Source organism: Mastigoproctus giganteus, chromosome 6 (assembly GCF_048544385.1).
Source record: "Mastigoproctus giganteus isolate SK-2022 chromosome 6, ASM4854438v1, whole genome shotgun sequence".
Lineage (NCBI taxonomy): Eukaryota > Metazoa > Arthropoda > Arachnida > Uropygi > Thelyphonidae > Mastigoproctus > Mastigoproctus giganteus.
This window is the reverse complement of record NC_143580.1, coordinates 186,459,358-186,483,037: the sequence shown is the minus strand read 5'-3', so window position 1 is coordinate 186,483,037 and position 23,680 is coordinate 186,459,358. Positions and strand designations below refer to the sequence as shown.

At 36.7% G+C, this 23,680-nt stretch overlaps 1 protein-coding gene across 1 annotated transcript in view; it reads left to right on the top strand.

Moving 5' to 3' along the window:
• The first annotated feature begins 747 nt into the window (after positions 1-747).
• The window catches only part of LOC150084811 (uridine diphosphate glucose pyrophosphatase NUDT14-like), an 89,404-nt gene continuing 66,471 nt past the window's right edge, over positions 748-23,680 (top strand). The window contains exons 1-2 of the mRNA XM_090375561.1: positions 748-1,247; positions 19,899-19,942. Of these exons, the coding sequence (XP_090231687.1) occupies positions 1,167-1,247; positions 19,899-19,942 (125 nt within the window). The 5' untranslated portion in view covers positions 748-1,166. The remainder of the gene's footprint in view (positions 1,248-19,898; positions 19,943-23,680) is intronic.

Genomic DNA, 23,680 nt, shown 5'->3' with positions numbered 1-23,680 from the left:
CCGTTCTCCCCACACCAGGTGGTAAAGGTTTGTTTCGAGTCCCGTCGATTACGGGAGGAATTTTATGGTCTTTATCACAACGCCGTTGAGTTGGTCGGTTTCAGGGGAGGGTTGCATGGTTTTTCCTCCCGGAAACTTTGGTTTTTCATCCAGCTAACAGAAAATCGACTTCAGAACACACGCAGTTAGGCGTATATGGAGCAATCTAGCAGTCACCAATGTTCCTAAAACTCTAATACAAACAAACACGAGTTGCTATTGTCAAACATACAGAACGTGAAAATCACGTTAAAAGCAGATTACATGGCCTGCAGGTCTCAGTTTGTCTAATCATATCTAGGCACATCCATACCTGTCATTCGTAAAAGGAAATAGTAGGCATCCGAGCCGAATGGTCAGAAGAGCGAGTGCAATAGCACACGCTCTTTAATCTACAATTCACATTGGCCAGCACACAATGGACATTGTAATATTGATATTATGTTTTTGTAAGTAAATATTGTATTATTTATTATTTTTTGGAAAAATACTAAGAGAGTAAAACTTTTGCAAAAATTAGCAAAGTTTTTAACGAAATAGAGGTGAATTATTTAAAAAGGTGCTCTTGCTATTTATGCTCAGTAAATGAATATTGAAAGAAAATTCCGTAGCGGTGCAGTAGGTTTCGTGAAGGCAAAAATAGTAAACAAACAAGTCACGTGAGCTTAGCTAATATCTGTTTCCACACAAGCTGTGGCTCCGCTTGGAATATAGTGTATTAACTAGCGTTCAATTTTCGGTGGATTTTATGTTTTTTAGCAGTATTGTGTAACGCAGGAGTAGATCTTATTTGTGAAATAAATAATATTTCTCCCTAGAGTCCTTTATTAACTCTCGTAACCATACACGCGCTCTAGGCATAGCAGTAAACTCTAAAGTGTTTAACTGGGAAGAAAGTACAAACATATCCTTCGAAAGTGAAACCCATATTAAAGTGAAAATAATATAGTGCCAGTCGTAGAATTTCATTATTAATAACTATTTTAGCGAACTGAGCACGAGATTATATTACCATGCGGAAAAGATTTTGAAACGGTTGAGGTTTCCCTGTTATTGTGAAAATTGGTTTTTGACTGGTGTTTTCAGTTTATAAATACATAACTGTGCTAATTAACACAGATTCAAATATGAACCAAATTAGCGAAATAACATTAGGAGAATGTGACGAATCAATATATGTTCGTCCATCACGCATGTTCTACGTTCAGGTATTTGTGATTTCCTATATGAATTCGTGATTTTCTAATGTGCAAATTAAATGTCTGTAATTTTAATTATGTAGCGTATTTTATTTGGTTGTTCCGAAAGTTTTTGTTTTTGTACTTCATACATTAATCATATTTTCTTATTCCATGCAATATATATATATTTGGAAAAGTGATGAAGGCTAATTTGGAATGATAGTAAGGATGAATAGCATTTTTATTATATAGTTTTTATTTCTTTTTTACTTTCGTAAAACCATCCCATGGCAAGTGGATGTTAAACAATTCATCAACCAGATAATCAGTTTCAGATATTCCCGTGAAACATTTTCCTCTCCAAAGAAATATCAAAATTATGCTGGGTTTATAAGTGCCATTGTTGTTTTAAAGAAAGAGTTATGAGAACGAAAATGAGAGGAATAGAATGCTTGACTCATTTATTATTAGCCACATAGTGCAAGGAAGCCTGAGGCTTTTGCTGCACCGTGCAAGGAAGCCTGAGGCTTTTGCTGCACCAGCAAGAAAAAAAAATTCTGAGAGAGAGAGATGATATCCAGCTCAGGACCCTGGGTGTGCCAAGCCCATAGGGATTAATTGGTGAGCCCTTGGGGTTAATTAATTTTTTCAACAAGAAACAGGTTTCCTACTGTTAGACTATTCAAGCTCAAGCTTGGGCTGATTAATAACTGATTACAAATGTTGTGGTGTAGGCAGAAAATGAGGCTGAAGATTTCAACACAAAATAATTGTAATATGCTTCATTCTTATCATGAATGGCCTTAACACATTTAATTGTAAACCAAGGTTTAGATAAGGGATGAGATTATAGGGCAGAATAAAATATTTTATCCCCACAAGCAAGATACCATCAGCAAAACTGGATAGGATTTCCAGTCAGTGGGAGTGTGCTGATTAATATACAAGAGGAAAAGAGTGTGAGAAAGAACTGAACCTTCTCCACTAATGTTGGTTCATAACATGAACCAACATTAGTGGAGAGGTTAGAAGACAAAGTGCCACTAGTATTGTTGACAGTGAATGGTCAGAAGGAGAAAAGTGGATACCTAATTGCAAAAAATCAGTCAGCAGGCCATAAGATGGGAGTTTGCTTAGGTCTATATCTACATAATCCATATTGTCAGTGAAGCCTTCCATCTTATCAATGCTAATTTAAGAGTTTGCAGTCGATAGATTTCTCCATTAACTTTGGAAAGAGTAGAGGTAAGTGCGATCGGGTGATAATTAGAAGATGGAATTTGCCACTTTTTTTTTTTTTTAGGAACTGGCTGGATATGAAATTTATAAGCAGAAGTAAAACACCAGGGGAATAAGAAAGTATAAAGAGATAACACAGAAGTGGTGCAGTTTCAGCAGCACAGCTTTTCAGAGAAAATAGAGAAAGACTATCAGGACCTGGAGCGTTGTTGGCATAGAGATTGATCAGAATTCACCTAACACCTTTTTGTTGGAAAACCATGGAAGGCATTGAGTGGAGTGTATTGGGTATGATATGAGGTGATTTACCAAGGTTGTCAGTACAAGATTTAGAAAAAAAATAGGATATTAGTAAGTCAGCTTTGTCTTTGGTTGAAGATGCAATAGAACCATAAGATTGCATCAAAGGTAGGAGTGTTGATGGGCAGAAGTTGCAGCCAATAGATTTTGTCAAGAGATAATGCTCAACTACCATTTGAACAAGAAGCAAGTTTTTTATTCTTAGACTGTCCAAATTGAGTTTGGACTGATTAATAACTGTTTACAATTGTTAGGAACTTTATTGTAGGCAGAAAAAGAAGCTGGAGATTTGAACACAAGTTGTGTTATGCTACATTCTTATCATGAATGGCCTTAACACATTTATTGGAAAATCAAGGTTTAGAGAATGGACAGGATTATAGGGTGCGATGCAGAATAAAAGATTTCATCTCCACGAGAATAATTTTACTGATGTGATATGAGCAAACATTTGGATTAGGAGATTAAAAATAATATTCCAACCAAGGAAAAGAAGAATATAAATTGCACTGATCATCCCATTTTGCATGTCTATAATGCCAGCCAAAACAAAGCTGAGAGTGGCAACAAGGGAGAGTGAGGCTCCATATAAGAAGAGACCATCACCAAGATGTGATTTGAGGTGCCTAGAGGACCAGTAACATTGGCTATCTTGAAATGGTGGTTGGTGAGAAAGAGATCAAGGGATTTGAGTGTGCAGTTAGGATTGTATGGTGTTCTGGTAGGTAAATAAACAAGCTATGTGAAGTCATTAGTAATTGCCAGAAGCTTCACCATCTTGATCAGCTGGATCTGTGTAGCTAGAAAACTGAAGCCAACTAAAGTTGTGAACATTAAAATCACTAAGGAAAATAACTACCATGCTGTTAGAAAATTTAAATTGTAGTAGGTTGAGTTTCCAAGAAAGGAAGCCAAAGAGTTCACAGTGATTAGTGGAGTTGGGAGAATGAGAGGCAACAGATTTTAAGAGTACAAACAGATTTTAATACCAAGTTATGAAGTCTGACAAGCAATATCACAGTGGATATATGCACAAGTACTATCTTGGAAGTGAAAGGAATCTTAGAGCAAATAGTTAGGACAACTGAGATAGTACTGCTGCCCTAATACTATTGATTCATAGTAGTAGTTGTTGAGGCAACTGATAATTGAGATTGTCAAAAAAGTAAGTGGGATGTGGCAGTAAATAGGTGTAAACAGAGAACATTAAGATTGCAACTGAGCTCCCAGAGGAAGGTTTTGGGAGGTTTAGCTCATTTTTGCAAATAAGGTTGTTCTTTTAGTGGCATAGTGCACAGGTAAACCAAGAAATTAGCATTTTAGCATTAGTAGAGGCATTTGATGCAAGAAAGCAAGCTTATGCAGCATCAGCCAAAAAAAAAAAATAAAGTAAAATAAATAAATAAAAAATAATCACTTCCACTTCACCCATCTGTTCGTTCGAAATACCTGTCCAGCTGAGCCTTAAACTTATTTAGGCTATCAGCTTCCACGACAAGAGATGGAAGTCTGTTCCACCTACCAACCACCCGCTGGCTAAAGGCAAATTTCCGCACATCTATCCTACATCTGTCTTTCCTCAATTTGAATTTATGCCCTCTCAGGTGATTATTCTGAGCAAGAGGAAGAATCCCATCAGCATTGAGCATGCTCAAACCATTCAAGGCTTTATACACCTCTATCAGATCACCTGGCTGGTGCCTAGTCTCCAGACACTGTAATTCGCAAAACATAAGCCTTTCTTCGTAAGAGCACCCCTTTGTTCCATTCACTAATCTTGTTGCCGTTCTCTGTATTCGTCCAACAGCTCTACATCCTTCTTGAAATGAGGCCTCCAGGCCTGTATACAGTACTCTAGGTGTGGTCTGACCATTGCCTTATACAAGGGAATAATCACCTCCTTATCCCTGCTAGAAAAATTCCTATATATCATTGACAATACATCTGAGCAGTGCAGACGAGCTAGTCTTGCAGCCCGTCTGCACAGAGAACTTCATATCTGCCTGCACAACCACCCCCAGGTCCCTTTCATTCTCTACCACTGTCAGTGTAGTACCACAGAGTTGATACGTTGCTCTGGGGTTGCTGTTTCCCATATGTAGTACTTTACATTTGTCAATGTTAAACTCCATTTGCCACCTCTCAGCCCATCTACTCAACCTTTCCAGATCCTGTTGCAGCAGCATAGTGTCAGTTCAGTAGTGTCCTTGACAACCCTGCCAACCTTCGTATTGTCTGCAAACTTGGACATTAAGCTTGATATACCATCATCAATATCATTTATAAATACAGAAAACAATAAAGGACCCAATATTGAACCCTGAGGGACTCCACTAATAACACCAGTCCACGATGAGCAGTGTCCATTAATTACCACTCTCTGTCTTCTCCCCCTCAACCACCCCTTTATCCATAGCAGCAATTTGCCTCCAATGCCACACTGCTCCAATTTGTGCAGCAGTCTTCCAAGTGCAACAGTATCAAAAGCCTTTCTAAGATCTAAGTATATAATATCAAAGTTATTCCCTGCATCCAGTTCTTTTTTTTGACTGCATCATAGTATCCAATCAAATTGGTCAGGCAAGACTTCCCCTTAACAAAACCATGCTGTGTCCGAGCTATAACTGAAGTCTTGTCTAGATGATCCTGCAGTGCTTCTTTAACCAGTGCCTCGATTAATTTTCCAGGAACAGAAGTTAAACTCACAGGTCTATAATTACTTGTGTCACCTTTGATCCTCCCTTGTGAATTGGGGTCACATTTGCACATCTCCAGTCCATGGGTACCTCCCCTGAGTCCAAGGAAGCTCTCATAATTATGGCTAAGGGTTTGCTTACTTCCTTTTCTGCCTCCTTTAATATAACTGGATAGATCCCATCCACCCCAGGTGCCTTTCTTGTGTTTATCTTCAACAATTTCTCCTCCACTTTACTCTCAGTTATTACAAGATTCTCTAGCTTACTGCTAGAGTTGAATACACCTCTGGCATTCCCCTCGCTGAATAACTCCTCATGTGTGAATATGAATGCAAAATATTCATTTAGTTTGTTAGCTACCTAAGCAGGATCATCAACAGTTGACCCATCGATATCAAGTGGACCAATCTGATTCATCCCCTTCCTTCTGGAGTTTACATAAGTAAAGAACTCTTTGCTGTTTTTCTTCACATCCCTTGCCAAGGATCTCTCGTAATCTGCCTTCGCCTGCCTAACCTCCTTTGTAACTTGGTTACAGATCAACTTGTATCTCTCATAGGCTTCTGTGTCACGTGTTAATTTGTATCTATCCCATGCATTTTTCTTCTCTGCTGTATGCCTCATTAGTTCGTCTGACATCCATTTAGGCCTAAACCTTGAACAATATTTCTTAGTCGGTATATAAAGCCTAGTAGCTTCCAAGATAAGTTCTTTAAATGCTTCCCATTTTGAATTTGCTGTTGGTAACATCATCAGTTGATCCCACTGTATAGAATTTAAATACTGTCTCAGTCCATCGTAGTCGCCTTTACGAAAGCAATAATCCTTCCCTTTACCCCTAATGGTAGTTACTTCTTTGAGTAAATCCCACTTCAGCACACTGTGATCACTGCCACCTAGTGGTTCATTTACCTGCAGATTCTTAATGTACAAAGAATCACTACTGATAATCAAATTAAGAGTATTACTCCCTCTAGTTGCCTCCTGAACATGCTGATGTAGAAAACAATCATCCAATAAATCCACAAAAGCCTTGCTAGTGTGTGTGAGTGACCAGCCCCCCAAATTCCAGTCAATATCTGGGAAATTAAAATCCCCCATTATAAGACTTTCTGATTTACTGGCCCACTCTATTTCTCTGAACAGTTTCTTATTATACTCATCAGAGTCATTAGGCCTATAGCACACTCCTACTCTCAATTTTGATCTCCCAATGCTTATGTCACACCAAACTGACTCGACACTGCAGTCCAGCGATGTCGACTGGCTTCACTTCCTTGGATTTTATGTGTTTCTTAACTAATAGCATAACCCCTCCTCCCTTCCTATCCTGTGTATCCTTTCTGTAGACATTGTACTTCCCAAATTCCAGTTCTGCATTCCTTATATCTGTGTGACACCACGTCTCTGAAATCCCAACAATATCTGCCTTTGATGTTTTGAGCAGTATCTCAAATTCATCAAATTTATTTACTAAACTCCTAGCATTGGTGTACATGCAAGTATACATGCACCTGTCTTCCTCTTAGCCACCCTAACACAACCCATGTGTTCACTTGTACCCCCCATGATTCCCAGCAGCCTCGGAAATATCCTGCATCTTATTTTCCAGGCTGCTGCTCATTCCAATAGAAGCAGTGCAAGAATCACTTTCTCCTCTGCCAGTGGCTACTGTTAATCTATTGTATCCCCCCAATCTAGCAGTTTTCTGACCCACCTAACACTGCCTCGATAGCATCAGCAAACATTCTTGCACCCTTTCTATTTAAGTGTATCCCATCCCTGTAGAAGCAGTCTCTCCTGTTAGCAAGTACAGACCAGGCTGAAAAAAATTCTACCCCTTGAGCCCTGCACAATCTTTCCAGGGCCGAATTGATCGACAGGGCTCTCATCATATACTCCTTCCTATCGTGTCTGGGCAGAATTGCAGACACTTTCAAATTCAACCCTAATTCACGGCTTTTTTTCATCAGTGACCTGTACTTGTTAAGTAATTCCGCCGGTCTCCTACTCTTAATATCATTAGTGCCAACGTGCACAACTATATCACCTTTTGTGGCCTTAAAAGATGATATCCGCTCTACAATGTCATCAACCTTTGCCCCTGGCAGACATACCCTGGTCCTGTTCCACCTATCCTTTTTACAAAGCATGTTTCCCATTTCCCTGACAGTAGAGTCACCAACAACTACTAGTTCCTTTGGGACCAGCGCATTCTGCCTTGGGCTTGCTGCTGTGTTGCGCGATGACCAAGTGCAAGCTCTGGCATTGGTGTGGGCAGCTGAGAGCTTGATGGGCTCTTCAATTTAGATCCTTCGAGGGCATCCACCCTGTCCTTCAAGCTCTCATATAGGCCATAATAACGCTGAGTTGTCGGCTGATTTCGTTACACGCCTTGCATCGCGCCCACACAAAGACATCCCCCATGGCAATATCATGTCTCGTACCCGTTTGCTCCGCAAACATCAAGCAATTAGTGCATCTTAAAAGGCTGTGATTCAGAGGGCAACTGCCCCCTCAGTTCTCCCCTGAGCCACAGCATTCCCATTAGCTTGAGCCTTTTGCTTTGCTGCTCTGGTTTGAGTCATGATTTCGATTTACTTTCAATAAAATTTCAATTTCAGTACAAAATTAAATCCTAAACTTGTATCCCAACACAGTTATAACGCTATATTTATGTTTCAGTAACGAGTGTTATATACGAAATCTACGAGTGCTATCTACGAAATATTTATGTTTCAGTAACGAGTGTTATCTACGAAATCCCTTTATATAACTTCCGTATAAAGTTATGTATTAATTATTTATTGTTACTAATTATTTATGTCACGTAACCTAAGTGGTTATATGTATAGTTAAAAGTACAATTTAATTGCCAATGAAGTTCGACAAGATTAATAGATTTTACTGATTAATTTTCCCGTAACAATGGTGGCTATTTACGAACGGTAAACACGTGGATTTGATACCCTTTCCGATACTAAGTAATACTTACAAAATCTCTATCTGAGTTACTTTAAACTTAAGTACCGTAAATAGGAATATAAAGCTACTCTAGAAAATAAGTTAATATGTCAATTTAAACTAATAAAGCAGAAAATAAATCAGAAAAAACTTCTCTGTTCCAAGAGCAGCAGAAAGGCATGTCCGCACCGGCAACCGTAATACCAACTTCAACCTGTATAGAGTGTAATCTGTCTTTACTTTCTCAAAAGATTAAAGATAGTTTATATATTTTAAGTTACATAAATTCTTAAAAGATAATCTTTTAATAAGGCATATTACACTCTGTTCAGGTTGAAGTGCTTATTTACTCACTAATTTTCGTTTGTTCTCTTAGTTTGACTATTCATGATGCATTTAGTAGATACAGTGGAAGTGGGGAACATGTATGAATTAATGAAATTTTTGGATATGGTGTACACACACACACACAGTGAAAATACATGTAGCTTTTTGACGTAATTTGGCCACAACAGTACCCCTGCATACATGCTATTTGGACTCCCTCCGGTCACTAACTGGCAGAATAGGGGTAGTGATTATATATTAGCTGATGCAGATACCGTCTCAAGAATTACCAATAAATTCAGTCGTCTGGTGAACTGTCTAGCAGTGAGCCTGTGAACACAGTTTTAGAGCTGTATCCTCTAATTATTTAATTATAGCTGTAATTATACCTTCAAAAAGAATATTGGAACTCGCCACGATGCCTATACTGCATATTGGAAGAGAACTGGGATTGCTGGAGGCTTGCCCTGGAGACTAAACATATGTTTCATCCTTCAGTCCTCCAATAAGCAGAGTGATGGTATTGAATTGGATGAGAGTTGTTTACTACCTAGTATTCCCTGGCACAGAGGGATGTTGTTCCTCTGTGGTGTGGATGCTACACGATCCCTGCACATGTTGATTCACCCCTGGGTGGTCACCTCTACTGTACAAGAGGCAATGTTTCTTATTTTGAACATGGGCTTATAGTCTTATACCCAAGGTTATTAACAGTCCTGCCATCATAAGTGCCAGCAGAGAATTTGGTTGTTGCAGAATAACTGGACTTTACTGAAATTCAAACAAATGGTACTTGAATGTCAGTTCAATCAGTGTTTTAGACTTCCAGGCTTCTACAGCATACTTCTCTGCTGTAGGAGTAGTCACAGTCAGCGACTCTGTCAGGGAAAAACGGAAATATTGTGTTAAAAGGGCAGATGGAATAACAGCAGGGTATGTCTGCCAAGGGCTAAAATTATTTCAAGTTTCTGGATTTGTTTGTCCAGTTTTAATGAAATTTGGGATGGCTTGACAAATCATTTTTAAGGAAATGATATATAAAATTTCATTAAGATCTATCCATTGGGAGTTGTGTTGTTACATGCAGATGGACATGGGGGAGACAATAGGTGCTTATGCAAATGCAAAATGCATCTAATAAAACGTGTGGTGGATGGATCTATCAAGTTTTTTATTATGAGAGGCAGCAAAAGAGATCAGCGAACATTTAGCCATAATTATGAGAGCATTCCTAGATTATTGGGAGGTTTCTATGTACTGGAGAGGTGCAAATCTATTCCCAATTCACAAAGGAGAATCAAAGGATGAGGTGATTACCTTAGAGCATATTAGATAGAACCTTAAATGATTAGTGAGAGGAAATTGTAACGCTCAATCTTAGTGAGCTGACTCGAGGATAGGTGACAGAACTGAGTGAAGTGTAGCACCAACAATCATCAGAACACCTCATAGAAAGGGTTACTATATCAGTGCAGCTACCAGTCAGTTGAAGGTATCTTCCAGCAATGCAAATAACCTCCTATCCTGGCATAAAGAACAAAAGTATTGAAATGACAGCAGTGGCAGAACATGATGAGTGGTGAATCACAGTATTTAGTCTGCATATGTGATTACACACTAAGTGCAGCATTGATAACACTGGTCAACAAGGTTTTGCTAACATGAGTGAAAGTAAGCATTTTTTGTTAATTTGTATGTGCTGATTATGAATATGACAGTAAAAAGTTTCTATCACATCACATTTTTTTAGAAAAATGCAAAAACAGTTTTAAAAAAAGAAATCAATGAAATCGTTCAACATTGCACTCTGTTACTTTCCTCATTCAATTTATGGTAACAAAAGAGAGATATTTGTATTGTTTAATGGTATACTAATACCTCATTTTAGTTTTATGGCCCTGAGGAATAGCCGCTCTGAATTATATTGCTATAATCCTTATGCGGTATGTCCGGTTTGAACCCTACTATATTTCCAGCAGCCAGGATCCTCTGGAAAGAAAACTTGTTAGCAAGCTGTCTTTAGCCCTTAAATGTACATTTTTGGGGTTAGTTTTGATTTGCAAGATAGTGGTAGATTGTGGTGTTTTTTAAAGTTCTGTTTTGGTCTTGTGAAATGGAGTGAAAATGGCGTGCGTTAATTCGCCAAACAGTTTTTGCCATGTTTGTGGACAATTTATGCTGAATTCGCAACATTCATGAAACACAGTCAAGGTGAAACAAGCTTTTTATTTTGGTTGTCACGTCTGGTAAGTATGGACGTGGCACACCCAGGGTCCTATCCTGAGTGTGTGTGTGTGTAATTCAGAATATTTTTGCCTGGTGCAGCATAAACCTCAGGCTTCCTCGCACCATATGGCTAATAATATTAAGGCACCTGGGATAGATGGGATCTATCCAGTTATATTAAAGGAAGGTAGCAAAGGAAGTAAGCAAACCCTTAGCCATAATTATGAGAGCAGCTTTGGACTCAGAGGAAGTCCCCACAGATTAGAGATGTGCAAATGTATCTCCAATTCACAAAGGGAGGATCAAAGTGTGACAAGTAACAGATCTGTTAGTTTGACTTCTGTTCCAGGGAAAATAATGGAGTTACTGGTTAAAGAAGCATTGCAGGATCATCTAGACAAGACAGCAGTAATAATTCAGACACAGCATGGGTTTGTTAAGGGGAAGTCTTGCCTGACCAATTTGATTGGATACTATGATGCAGTCACAAAAGAACTGGATGCAGGGAATAACTTTGATATTATATACTTGGATCTTAGAAAGGCTTTTGATACTGTTGCACATGGAAGACTGCTGCACAAATTGGAGCAGTGTGGCATTGGAGGCAAATTGCTGCTATGGATAAAGGGGTGGTTGAGTGGGAGAAGACAGAGTGGTAATCAGTGGATACTGCTCTATGTGGGCTAATGTTAATAGTGGTATCCTTCAGGGTTCGGTGTTAGGCCCATTGTTGTTTTGTATATTTATTAATGATATTGGTGAAGGTATATCAAGCTTAATGTCAAAGTTTGCAGATGATATAAAGGTTGGCAGGGTTGTTAATAACAGTAATGACAGTATGCTGCTGCAACAGGATCTGGAACAGTTGGGCAGATGTGCTGAGAAGTGGCAACTGAAGTTTAACAAAGTTTAACATATGGATAGCAGTAACCCCAGAGAAATGTACCAACTGGGTGGTGTTACACTCAGGTTAGTGCAGAATGAAAGATACTTGGGAGTAATTGTGCAGTCATATATGAAGTTTTCTGAGCAGTGCATACAGGCAGCCAGAGTAGGTCATGAGGTCTTGTCAATGATGTACAGGAGTTTTGCAAGCAGCGATAAGGAGGTGATTATGTCCTTGTATAAAGCAATGGTCGGGCCACACGTTGAGTACTGCATACAGGTCTGGAAGCCTCATTTTATGAAGGATGTAGAGTTGCTAGAATGAGTACAGAGAAGGGCAACAAGACTGGTGAGGGGAACAAAGGGGTGCTCTTATGAAGAAAAGCATTTGTCAGATTTACAAAGCATGTTATACAGCACATATGCGGTGTGCTGTATAACATGCTGTTAAACATAAGAAAAGACCCCCCCTGAGGGTGCCTTTTCTTATGTTTAATTTCAATTTCTCTTCCACTTTGCTCTCAGTTATTACAAAATAATTTAATTCCCTGTTAGTTTGATAAATGTCTGGCCCCCTCCTCCTTGAATAACTCCTCATGTGTGAATGTAAATGCAAAATACTCATTTAGTTTCTCAGCTATCTTAGAATGATCATCTACAGTCAAACCATTGATATCAAGTGTACCAATGTGATTCATTCCCTTCTTTTTAGAGTTTATATAAGTAAAGAAGTCTTTGCTGTTTTTCTTTGCATCCTTTGCCAAAGATTTCTCATAATCTGCCTTCGCTTGCCTAAAGTCCTTTTGTTACTTGATTACAGGCTAGCTTGTATCTACCAATGGTTTCTGTGTCTCCTGAGAATTTATGTGCATCCCATGCATTTTACTTCTCTGCCACAAGTCTCATTAGTTCATCTGACATCCATTTGGGTCTAAACCTAGAACAGTATTTCTTAGTTGGAACAAAAAGCCTAGTAGCTTCCAAAATTACTTCCTTGAATGCTTCCCATTTAGAATTTGCTGTTGGTAACATCATCAGTTGGTCCCACAGTATAGAATTTAAAATCTCTGAGACCACTGTAGTCAATCACCTTTACGAAAGCAAAAACCCTTTTCTTTACCCCTGATGGTAGTTACATCTTTAAGTAAATCCCACATCAGTACACTGTGATCACTGCCACTTAGTGGTTCCTTTATCTGTAAATTCTTAATGCATGAATAATCACTGCTGATAATCAGAATGAGTGTTACCCCTTCTTGTTGCCTCTCTAATATTCTGCTGTAAAAAACAATCATCCAATAAATCCACAAAAACCTTGGTAGTGTGCAAGTGACCAACCCATAAGTTCCAGTCTATATCTGGGAAGTTAAAATCCCCCATTATAAGACACTGATTTACTGGCCCACTCTGTTTTTCTGTATAATTGTTCATTGTACCTATCAGATAAAGCTATATGAAAAAAAAAAAAAAAAAAAAACTGGCATAATACTATTGTGATATATAAAATCAGCTTCCCTTTTAGTAGTCATGATGTACCAAAGGCTACAAGACCATTTATTCTTTGTAGTTTGACTTTTCTTTTTCCTCCCAGAAGCACTGCAAAGATGACATTGTTTCTCTTTATGGGTATATGAATGTAGCTTTTGAAAAAACTTCATTTCAGTGTTCAGCATAGTTCCAGTGTGCTGCAGCGCACTGTTCCCAGTGACATCCAAGTCCTTTTATACTGCAGGGGAACAAAAAAAAAAGTTGCCGCCCTTCTCGTCAATCCATTTTCTGACAGCACAGATCACTTCTTGAAAGTAAACTTTGTACGTATGTACATGAAAGAGTTACTAGGAGTCAGATCAGTGATTGGAGGATAGGTTTCAAATAAAAAATCACTCTGCTCTTGAATTTGATTTTGATTGTGTGGAGATCTTTCCTCCCACTAAAGACCATAAAGCATAGTAATAATTAATTCCTAGTCCTTGTTTTTTGTTTCAGATAAAAAAAAAAGGAAAGCCAAGTGTAGCCGAAATGTGCTAAAACGACAACCCTGGCCATAGCTAGACTGTTATGTGACAAATTTGTGTATTATAAAATAAAACATGCTACCCTCTTAACAATCACAGTAGTAGACACACAAAAAATGTAAATTCACCAACACTAAAAGAAAATTAGTCTGTGATGTATATTTATATATGACACTGGTTTTGCTGAATATTTCACAACTATCTTTTATTTACTAATATTTCTATAAGTGTGGCATCAGCCTAACTATACTTGGGTGGCCATTTGCCCTGTTGATAAGAATGTGTTACATTTTAATTTTAAAAAATTGCTTGTTTATTAACAAAATTCGTTAATTGTCTTGAGAAATGAATCTGTCTTCCAAATTTCATGGGCTCCTTTCAAGCTCAACACCAATGCAGCTGCATTGGCATAGTTACGCCACTGGGTTTGTGTTGCGTTCCAGCTCCAACTCGATAAATAAAATGAAGAATAAAATACTGTATTTGTCGGCTTATAAGACGCTGTGGCACGGAAGATGAACCCTAATTTTGGAACAGTAAATTTAAGGAAAAAACGTTTGAAAAAAAAATGGAAATTTAAAATTCAATAAAAATAAAACCCAGAAGCCAATAAAGAAAGGTATAGGATTATTATTCTTATTATTTTAGTATTATTCAACTTTAGATTCATTACTGACCTGATCATCATTATCCTCAACATCATCATAATCATAATTCCTCTTCACTAGTATCACTGTCACTCTAATACAATAAATGATCTTCAGTGCTATCCATCACTTATACCACATTTGTGGTATAAGTGATGTGCAACAGTATCAAAAGCTTTACTGAAATCCAACTATATGATATCAAAATTATTTTTTGTGTCCAGTTCCTTTATGACCATATTGTAGTATCCAGTCAAATTGGTCAGACAAGACTTTCCTTTAACAAACTCATGCTTTGTCTGAACTATTACTGCTGTCTTGTCTAGGTGATCCTGTCACCTCTTTAACCAGTGATTCCATTATTTTTCCCCAAATTCTGATGGTAGACTTGTTCACTTTGTTCTAGTGGAAAATGACATGATGCTTTATTTTGATTTGTGTATAATGCTGGCCTATGATTATGGCTCCATGCTCAAGCTAATAAAAAAACTAAAGACTCTCTACTCTGAGTATTTCAGAAATATGGAAGTCATCTTGATCCAAATGTCACTTATCTTCACATGACTCTTTCATGGGTAAAATTTGCATACTACATGGCAGTAGTAGAATATGATGGTACAGAATTTCCTAATTTTAACAAGCCAGCCCTTGATTGGCATTGCAGACAAGACCTTCAGATGTAGGTGCACCTGATAGTAGTACAAAGTTTGAATTTTTCCAGTTTGGTATTTCCAGTGAGAGCTTACAAAATCCACCCCATCAAAAAAAAAAAAAACAAAAAAAAACCCAGTTCTTAGTACAGCGATACCATTGCACAATGATGGATCTATTGAATGACATTTCCTACATATAAAAGTTCAGGATTATCCGATTAATAGATCTTCAAGTTCCATGTTCAGTTTGAACATTGGAGGCCAATGTTTTCCAGCCAACTCTGTCTCTTGCTTTCTGAAATAGTTCTTGTGTTGTAAGATCCTCTGTCCATTCTTTGATGTTATCAAGCCACTTTTTTCTTTGCCTTCCTTTTGCTCTTTTGCCTTTAATCTTCCATTGCAGGATTAGTCTCTTTAGGTCATATTGAGGGCCTCTTATAATATGCCTGAATTAGGTAGTCTTCCTCTTTGCAATTGTAGTTAGTAGTGTTCTTGTGATCCTTTCTCTCTTAAGGACCCACTCATTGGTAACCTGATGTGTCCATGGAATTTTGAGTATTCTTCTGAGTGTTCACATCTCAAAAGCTTCCAGTTTCCTGATTTCAGCTTTCTACATGACCCAAGTCTCCCCTCCATATAGGAGGGTGCTCCATGTGTAGCATTTGGCCATTTGATGTCTTTTCGGGAATTCCAGTTTAGTGTCTCAGAGGAAGTTCTTAAATACCTCTTTGGCCATACTGATTCAGCTTCTAATAACTGTCTTGGTCATTATTGTTTGTAAAGATTTTTCCCTTGATATTTAAAGCTATTCACTTCAATGGGAGAGTTGCTGTAGCATATTTTGATTCTAGGTGAGGTGTTTTTGCATACGACCATAAAATAAAAAGGTAAACTGCAGCCATTATTAACCCACTACGGGATGGAAGCCTCCTCAACAACTCATGTTGAGGGAAATGGACCATAATCTGCCACGCTGGTTCAGTGCGGGTTGGCAGATTGACCGTATTTAGCAGTCAGGGGATTGAACCCCGGTCTACTCAAGGAATGTGTGCTACTGCACTCCTGACCACTCGGCTACGGAGGCTATAGTTTTGGTCTTTTTGGCATTAATTGTTAAACCTATTTGTTAGCTGGCCGTTACAACTTTGTTGAGGAATATTTGTAACTTTTCCTCCAACGTTGCAATGAGGGCAGTATCATCTGTATCACAGGCTACTGATAACTGAACCATTAGCACTAATTCCTTCTTTAGGCTCTTGTATTATATCTATAATGGTTTTGGCATAGAGATTGTACAGCATAGGAGACAATACACAACCTTGCCTCACTCCTTTCTGGATCTGTACCAAGAAAGGAGTGAGGCAAGGTTCAAAACACATACATCATCTCATTGAATTGACTTATTCCAAGAAATTCACACCCCTTCATGTACTTTCCTCCTCTTATACAATTTTTACTATCAGTTAGGTTTCATGTTGTTGTTGTGTAAAAAAAGTGAATGTATGCAGCATGGTGCAAGTGCACCACCTTTGGATGTCGAAGAAATAAACAATTTTTTTAATAATCTCATTAATTTACTGACACATTCAAACAATATGAATTCTACAAAAAAAAAAAAAAAACTAAAATATTAATTCAAATAATTTATTAAAACAAGAACAAAATTAAAATAACTCTCTTGCAAAACAGAAAAATTGCGATCTTTTTTTCAGCTTCTCTGCAAATATAGTTTGATATAGTTTTGTTCATAAAATCTTCATTGCCAGTGATAAAATTTCGTGCCTTTTTTCTTTTTCACTCTGTCTGAATGCGCTCGCAGTTTGCGCAGTACTTTCTCCAAACAATCATGAAATGTTGGCCCAGCTGTACATGTAAATCAATCAAACTTGACTTAATTAAGATATCGCATGTATTCAAAAATTTGTTGAACAAATAGCTTATTCCCACATGCACCACCTTCAGTCTGCACAGGTAACACAGTGGTATTGTCACTGTCCTCCCCACACCGAATGAAAAAGGTCTGGGTTCGAATCCCGTTGATGACACAAGGAACTTTTATGGGCTTTTTCATTCTGTGGCTGAGTTAGTCGGTCTCAGGCATAGATAGTAAGGTTTTTTCCCCAGAAACAGGGATTTTTCGTCCAGCAAAACAGGCAAATCGGCTAGAGAATACACCAATTTACAGACACAATACATGTAATAACACATGGGTATATGTAATAACTCACCATGTGACCCTAATGTAATACAGTAGAATGTCGATTATCCGAACTAATTGGGACCAAGATTGGTTCGGCTAATCAAATAGTTAGAGTAATCAAATGTACATGAGAATACCCAGTTTATACAAAACTAATTGTAATTAGGGCTACAATTAAATCATTGTATGCAAGTTTATTGCAACTGTTTTGAAATATAAAGTATAAAAAATAGATTTAGGAAATAGTTTGTAAATGATAACCAAAATGTTTTGAAAGAACAATGTATATTTTATATTACATTTATTTTGATCTTACTTAATTGTTTTACATGGTTTCAACTATAAATCACACTTTGTTTATTTCTGTTTAGTAAAAAAAAAAAAAAAAACTGAAGTAATTGCACACAAATAAGAGTATATAATGAACCTTGAGAAGGTTTATTTTTTAAAATATGTAATCTCAAATTTTTCTTTGAACGATGCGAGATTCTTTTTTTCGTGGCGAGGTCTCTCGTCCTCTTTAATAGCAGTATCTCCATAGAACTGCATTCAGACAGTTGCTCACACCATGCCATTGCATTTTATAGAAAGTGAAGGCCTCTGCGTGAGCAGGCCCACTCCCTCTTCGTCAACAGAATCACCTTGGTTAAAGTCAGCACATTCTTCATCCTGGAGTAATGCAATAATTTCTTTTTTGGTTAAAATATGGATAACTAGGATTATCAGCATTGTTGTTTAACCATTCCTCTGCATCATCTTGCCTACACCTGGAAAACCTGGGAATCCCTTGAAATAGAGTTACAATCTCACCTACATCTTCATTCAAATCTTGCACATGTATGACCATCTCTTCAGCAGCATCCCAAAGTTTATGCCATGCCTTTTTCAGATTTCTCTCCGACAACATGTTTTAGTCATCTGCTAACATGTAGTAACAATCCTTAATGTTGACAACGAAGTTCTCATCAATTGAATTCATTTTTCCAAGAGGAGGATGGGATGGTACATTATTGATAATAAACAAAACTTTACTAGCTTTACCCTCATTTTCTTGATGCTTCTTCACGCTTGGAATAAAATCTTGGGTAAACCAATCCAAAAAAAAAAATGTTGGAATTCATCCAAGCATTTTTCTGTCCTTTATGTTGTGCTGGTAGGCATTTCACACCTTTAAAGCACCTTGGATATCCCAATCACCAACAATGGCAAAACATGCTGTTCATTTGCATTTGCACACACCATAACTATAATTTGCTGTTTGTTAGCTTTAAAATGAGGAGCAGCCATTTCATGTCGTGATGTAAGTGATTTACAAGGGAGTGACTTCCAGTTAAGACCAGTTTCATCTGCATTATAAATGTCATCCTTGGAAAACCTTCTTCCTCTGCCATTTTCAGAAAAGACTCTCTAAAAGCTTCTTCTTGAATTTCAAGCTCCCTTATACTGTGGTGAGATTTGAAAAATTTCAGCCATTCAGATGGGCTTTTAAAATTGTGATTCAATTGTAATGCTTTTTTTGTATAACTGAGTTCCAGAAATAGGTTCGCATTGACTACTTTTGTAGAACATAAATAAACAGCGTCTTATAATTTCTCAACACTAGCTTTTTTCATAGTTTTCCTATTTTTTAGAGCCATGTTCATTGTAACTTTTGAAGTAAACTTAAATTTTTATTTTTTTTCCTGCTCTATAAAGTTAGATATAGTTGCTTTACCCACATTAAAAATCTTAGCAAGAGATACACTAGTTTCACCCTTTTCCAGCCTATGAATAATTATCTTGTCTTCTAACAACACATTGTGGTTTATTTTGCCTGCAGATGCCATTATTAACACAAAGGGGCAGCAGTATTTAAAAAGCAAAATGACAATATTTCACTTTGAAATGGCCATGAACAAAACATTGAGTGATTAGAAACAAAAGGCCTGAAATAACCTCACACTGCAGTGGCTCACAGCAGACTGAGTGAAAGCTAACTGTCCCTCACAACGGGCAATGGTACAACAGACAATGACACAACAAGATCACAGGAGACTATGCTGAGTCCACACAGTAGTTAAAGCCAATATTTGATTTTTAACTCCTGTAATGACAAATTAAGACTTTCTATGCCATACTGCATATCTTCAAATAAATAATTGGAAGTGAATGCATCATTTGGCAGGAGTAACATTTCAGCAAAAACAACCACTGCACTAAAAGTAGATACTGTAATATTTTATTTATTTATTTATTTATTTATTTTTTGGGGGCGGTGTTGGTTCCACTGCCCCAAAAAACATTGATAAAATAGAATGTCGATAATCAACGTTCTAGTTTTTTTTTTTTTTTTTTTTTTTTTTGTATCGCCTTTCAAAATATCCTGCCAGCACCCATGGTATGCATTGTTTGTTACTAAATATGTAATACAACAAAAGTATGTTTGGTTAAGTGTCATCTTCATTAACGATAAATCAACAGAAACTAAATTCTGAATTTTGCACTTTTACTCTTCAGTTTCTACAAAATGTGTATTTTCTTTTATAGGATGGTAAAAAGAAGATGTGGGATCTTTTATTGATACATGACAGGTATATATGATCTTTTACTACAGTCAATATACTAATTTAACTTCTCACTCCATTTAAAGAACTTGTGTTTTCTGTATTAATATGAAAACTTTTCTGAGTGCAAAAGTCACTAAATATTTAGATGTTTTTTTAATGAAAACCTCAAACAGGATGGTATTAGAACCTATAGTACTTAGGATGTGTATGAGTTGAAGGCTGGGAAGACAGAAGATACTTTTAGACATTAGACTTGAGTTTCTGTAGATTGTAATTTTGAGCAATTACCTATAGAGTAAGGTTGTTCCAGAAGATAAGAACTTACTACCATTAGTGATTGGAAAGTTTAATAGACCAAGATGATTTAAATACATAATAAACATAGACGATGAGCCAGTGATTTGGAGAACAAATAAATTGACATGGATGGTTAGTGCATTATTCATTGATTAATTGAATATTGCAAATGAAATAATGAGTCAAGTAAACTGAAAAATTTTAATGGTCATTGACAGCTATTCAGTTCACTTGAAAATAGATAAGTTGTCAAACATAACAGTAAAGTATTTTACACTTAATGCAACTATAGATGCCATACAACAAAGATACCATTAAGAATTTTAAGGCTGTTGTTAATTTCAGTTGTTGCACAATTAGACAATATCCAGTCTGTAACTGACTTTTCAGAAATTGCAAATGTACTGGGATTCCATGCTATGGATTGCAGATGCATGAGATAAGTAACCAAAAACAATTATTAAATAATTAAAAGTTAATTTAATAATTGGCAATCATTAAATACTACTTCATCTTGTGCGCATGTGCTTGGTCAAAGCACATTTTGGCGCCTCCGTAGCCAGGTGGGAAGGAGCAGCAGTGCGTAGCACATGCTTCTTGATTAGACTGGGGTTCGAGCCCATCACCACCAAATACGGAGGATGTGGAAAGGTCAGGGAATGACCACCGCATTTCCCGGAGCAATATTGCCTTAGTTGCTAATGCTCCTAAAAACCAAATAACAAACAAACAAAGCACATTTCCTAGTTAGATTGCTGAGGTTCAGGCAAAGAAGGAAATGATAAAGACAACTGTTATGTGTAAACATTTGATTCTTTTTTGGAATCTGTATTATCATACAGAATAGCTTCCAGTGAGCTGATTAACTTTGGTATTTGAAAAGATGAATAAAGGGTATAATATGAAAAGTATTAGATGATTGTAATAAATAAAGTTCACTGCAAGCCAAGGGCCAGGAACAGCAAGAATGAAAATATTGCTGTTATAAACCACAAAGTACTAGCATTTGAGCAATTGATATGTTAAAAAGCAAAAGTCATTTGCAATAAAAAATAAGGAAACATTAAAATATGTTGGCAGTGGAAAAAATTGTTTAATCAAATACGTAATTATAATGAGAGGAAAATTTCAACAAAACTTAAGATGCTTTTGTGGGGAAAAAAAAAATAATTAAATAAACATGTTTAATATTATTTTATTCAACTACAATGCCTAAGTGGCTGGTTTTTTTGTTTTTTGTTAACATACAGGTACAAGCCAAAAGTTTCCAGTCTGTCATCAGATACTACTGAATTAATTCATTGTGGGTTAGTGTGAAGAGTTTTGTGCCAGTAGAACATTGTGCAATCTTTTGTTGCAGGTGGTGTTTAAGTGTATTTCTGTTGAGTGTGTATTGCAATTTTTGTAGCTGAGCAAGATGGAAGATGTTAAGGAACAGCAAATTTGCTATTCCTTAATATCTGCTTGGGATAACAGCATTAGGACTTAAAACCTGCTTAAAAAAGCAAAGCTTTTTGTGATGATGCTATGGATAGAACACAAACTTTTCAGTGGTATTCATATTTCCAAGGCAGACAAACTTCTTCGGTTGAGGATTTTGAGCATTCAGGTTGTCCCTCATCAAGTCAGACTGAGGAAGATGTTGAAAAAGTGTATAAAGTTATCTTCTAGGACAAATAGCATATAATTAATAGTATTTGTGATATTCCAGGCACAGCATACAGTACATTGCAGTGCATTTTAATTGAAAATTTAAACATGAGGTGGAATGCTGCAAAATTTGTGCCCTGTTTCCTGAGTGACAAACAGAAACAGAATTGGCATTCTCTATACAGGAACCTTCAAGAATGGGCCAGAAAGGACGACAGAAATTTCCTTTCCAATAACAGGGTTTTAAAAGGTAATAACAGGGTTTATTGTTAAGTAGCAGTCCTCCCAGTAAAAGTCCATTAACTCCATTTCCAGTAAAAATGCAAGGCAGGTTAGATCAAATATCATGACCATGCTGATTATATTCTAGAATTTTCACATGTGTGGCCAAATATCAGAAATGTGCCTTTGATTTCATAAAATAAATTATAGTATTAATTAATTAATATTTTTGAATTAATTATATCATTGATTAAATAGTAAAAATGTTATTAAATTATTATCCATAAAAGTAAGGTACAATACTTTCAGAATAATGGCACCTTCGGAGATGAAGGTGCCATTATTTTGATTTTTCCGTTATCTAGAAAGTTTTTTTTTTTTTTTTTATTATATTTAATGTAGAAATAATGAGGCTAAATAAGAAATAGAGAGATTAAGAATGGAATTTTATTAACTGCACATAAAAAAAAACAAACATCCTGTAATATGTAAACATAAAAAAACATAAACATGCTTTGGTATATAAACATAAAAAAACATAATGTACTTTAGTATATTAACATCTTCTTAGTACTTATGCCGTTATTACAACGGTTCTCCTCAACCGAACATCGAAAAATCATTCCCTTATTCTTTTTTTCCATTTTCTTCTATCTTCCCAATCTCTGTTCACCAGCCCTCTTCTATTCATGGCTGCTCTCACACCTATCCATATCCTTCTTGGTCTTCCTCTCTTTTTTTCCTTTTCCATGGCTCCTCTGGGCAATCTGTTGTCCTCCATTCTCTTCACATGGCCAAATCACTCCAATCTTTTCTCCTCTATTTTAATGATGGATTTTTTGGATATTCATTATATTCCTTATCACGTCATTTCTAACTTTTTCAGTCCTACACTTTCTTGCCGATCATCGCCAAAAATCCATCTCAATGACCAGTAGTTTATTTTTATTTTGTCTTTCAGTTAAGGTCCAAATCTCATGTTCATATAATAAAACACTTTGTAGTATCGCATTATATATTTGGTGTTTAGTTTTATTAATAATATTTTTATTCCAATGCACAGAATTAAGCATTCCTATGACCTCTTTCTACCTTCACCCAGTCTCTCTGTTTCCTGTGCAGATGATCCTGTCAGCCTGAATAATTGCCAGGTATTTAAATTGCTGTACAGTTTGCACCTGTATTCAATCTAAATCCAGAAACTCCTCACTTCGATTCATGCATTCTGTCTTATCAAAATTAACTGTCAGTCCCCATGTTTTATATTCTTCTAGTAACTTTCTGCCCATGTAGTTTACATCATCATCGTTCTGTGCTACCACAACTTGGTTGTCTGCAAACAGTAGATTGTAAAGGTACTTATTTTGACCTGGGGGAACATCCATTGAACGGCACTTTTTGTGACCATGGTCCTGGAACGACTTCCAGGTACAGCTTAAACAAAGTAGGTGACAAACAGCATCCTTGAAGTAGTCCTCTGGAAGTCTTAAATTTTCTTGATATTTTTGAATCGATTTTTATACAGCATGTATTGTTCTTGTAGATTCTTCTAATTATTTCAATTAATGGCTGGCTTATTGACATTTTTTTTTC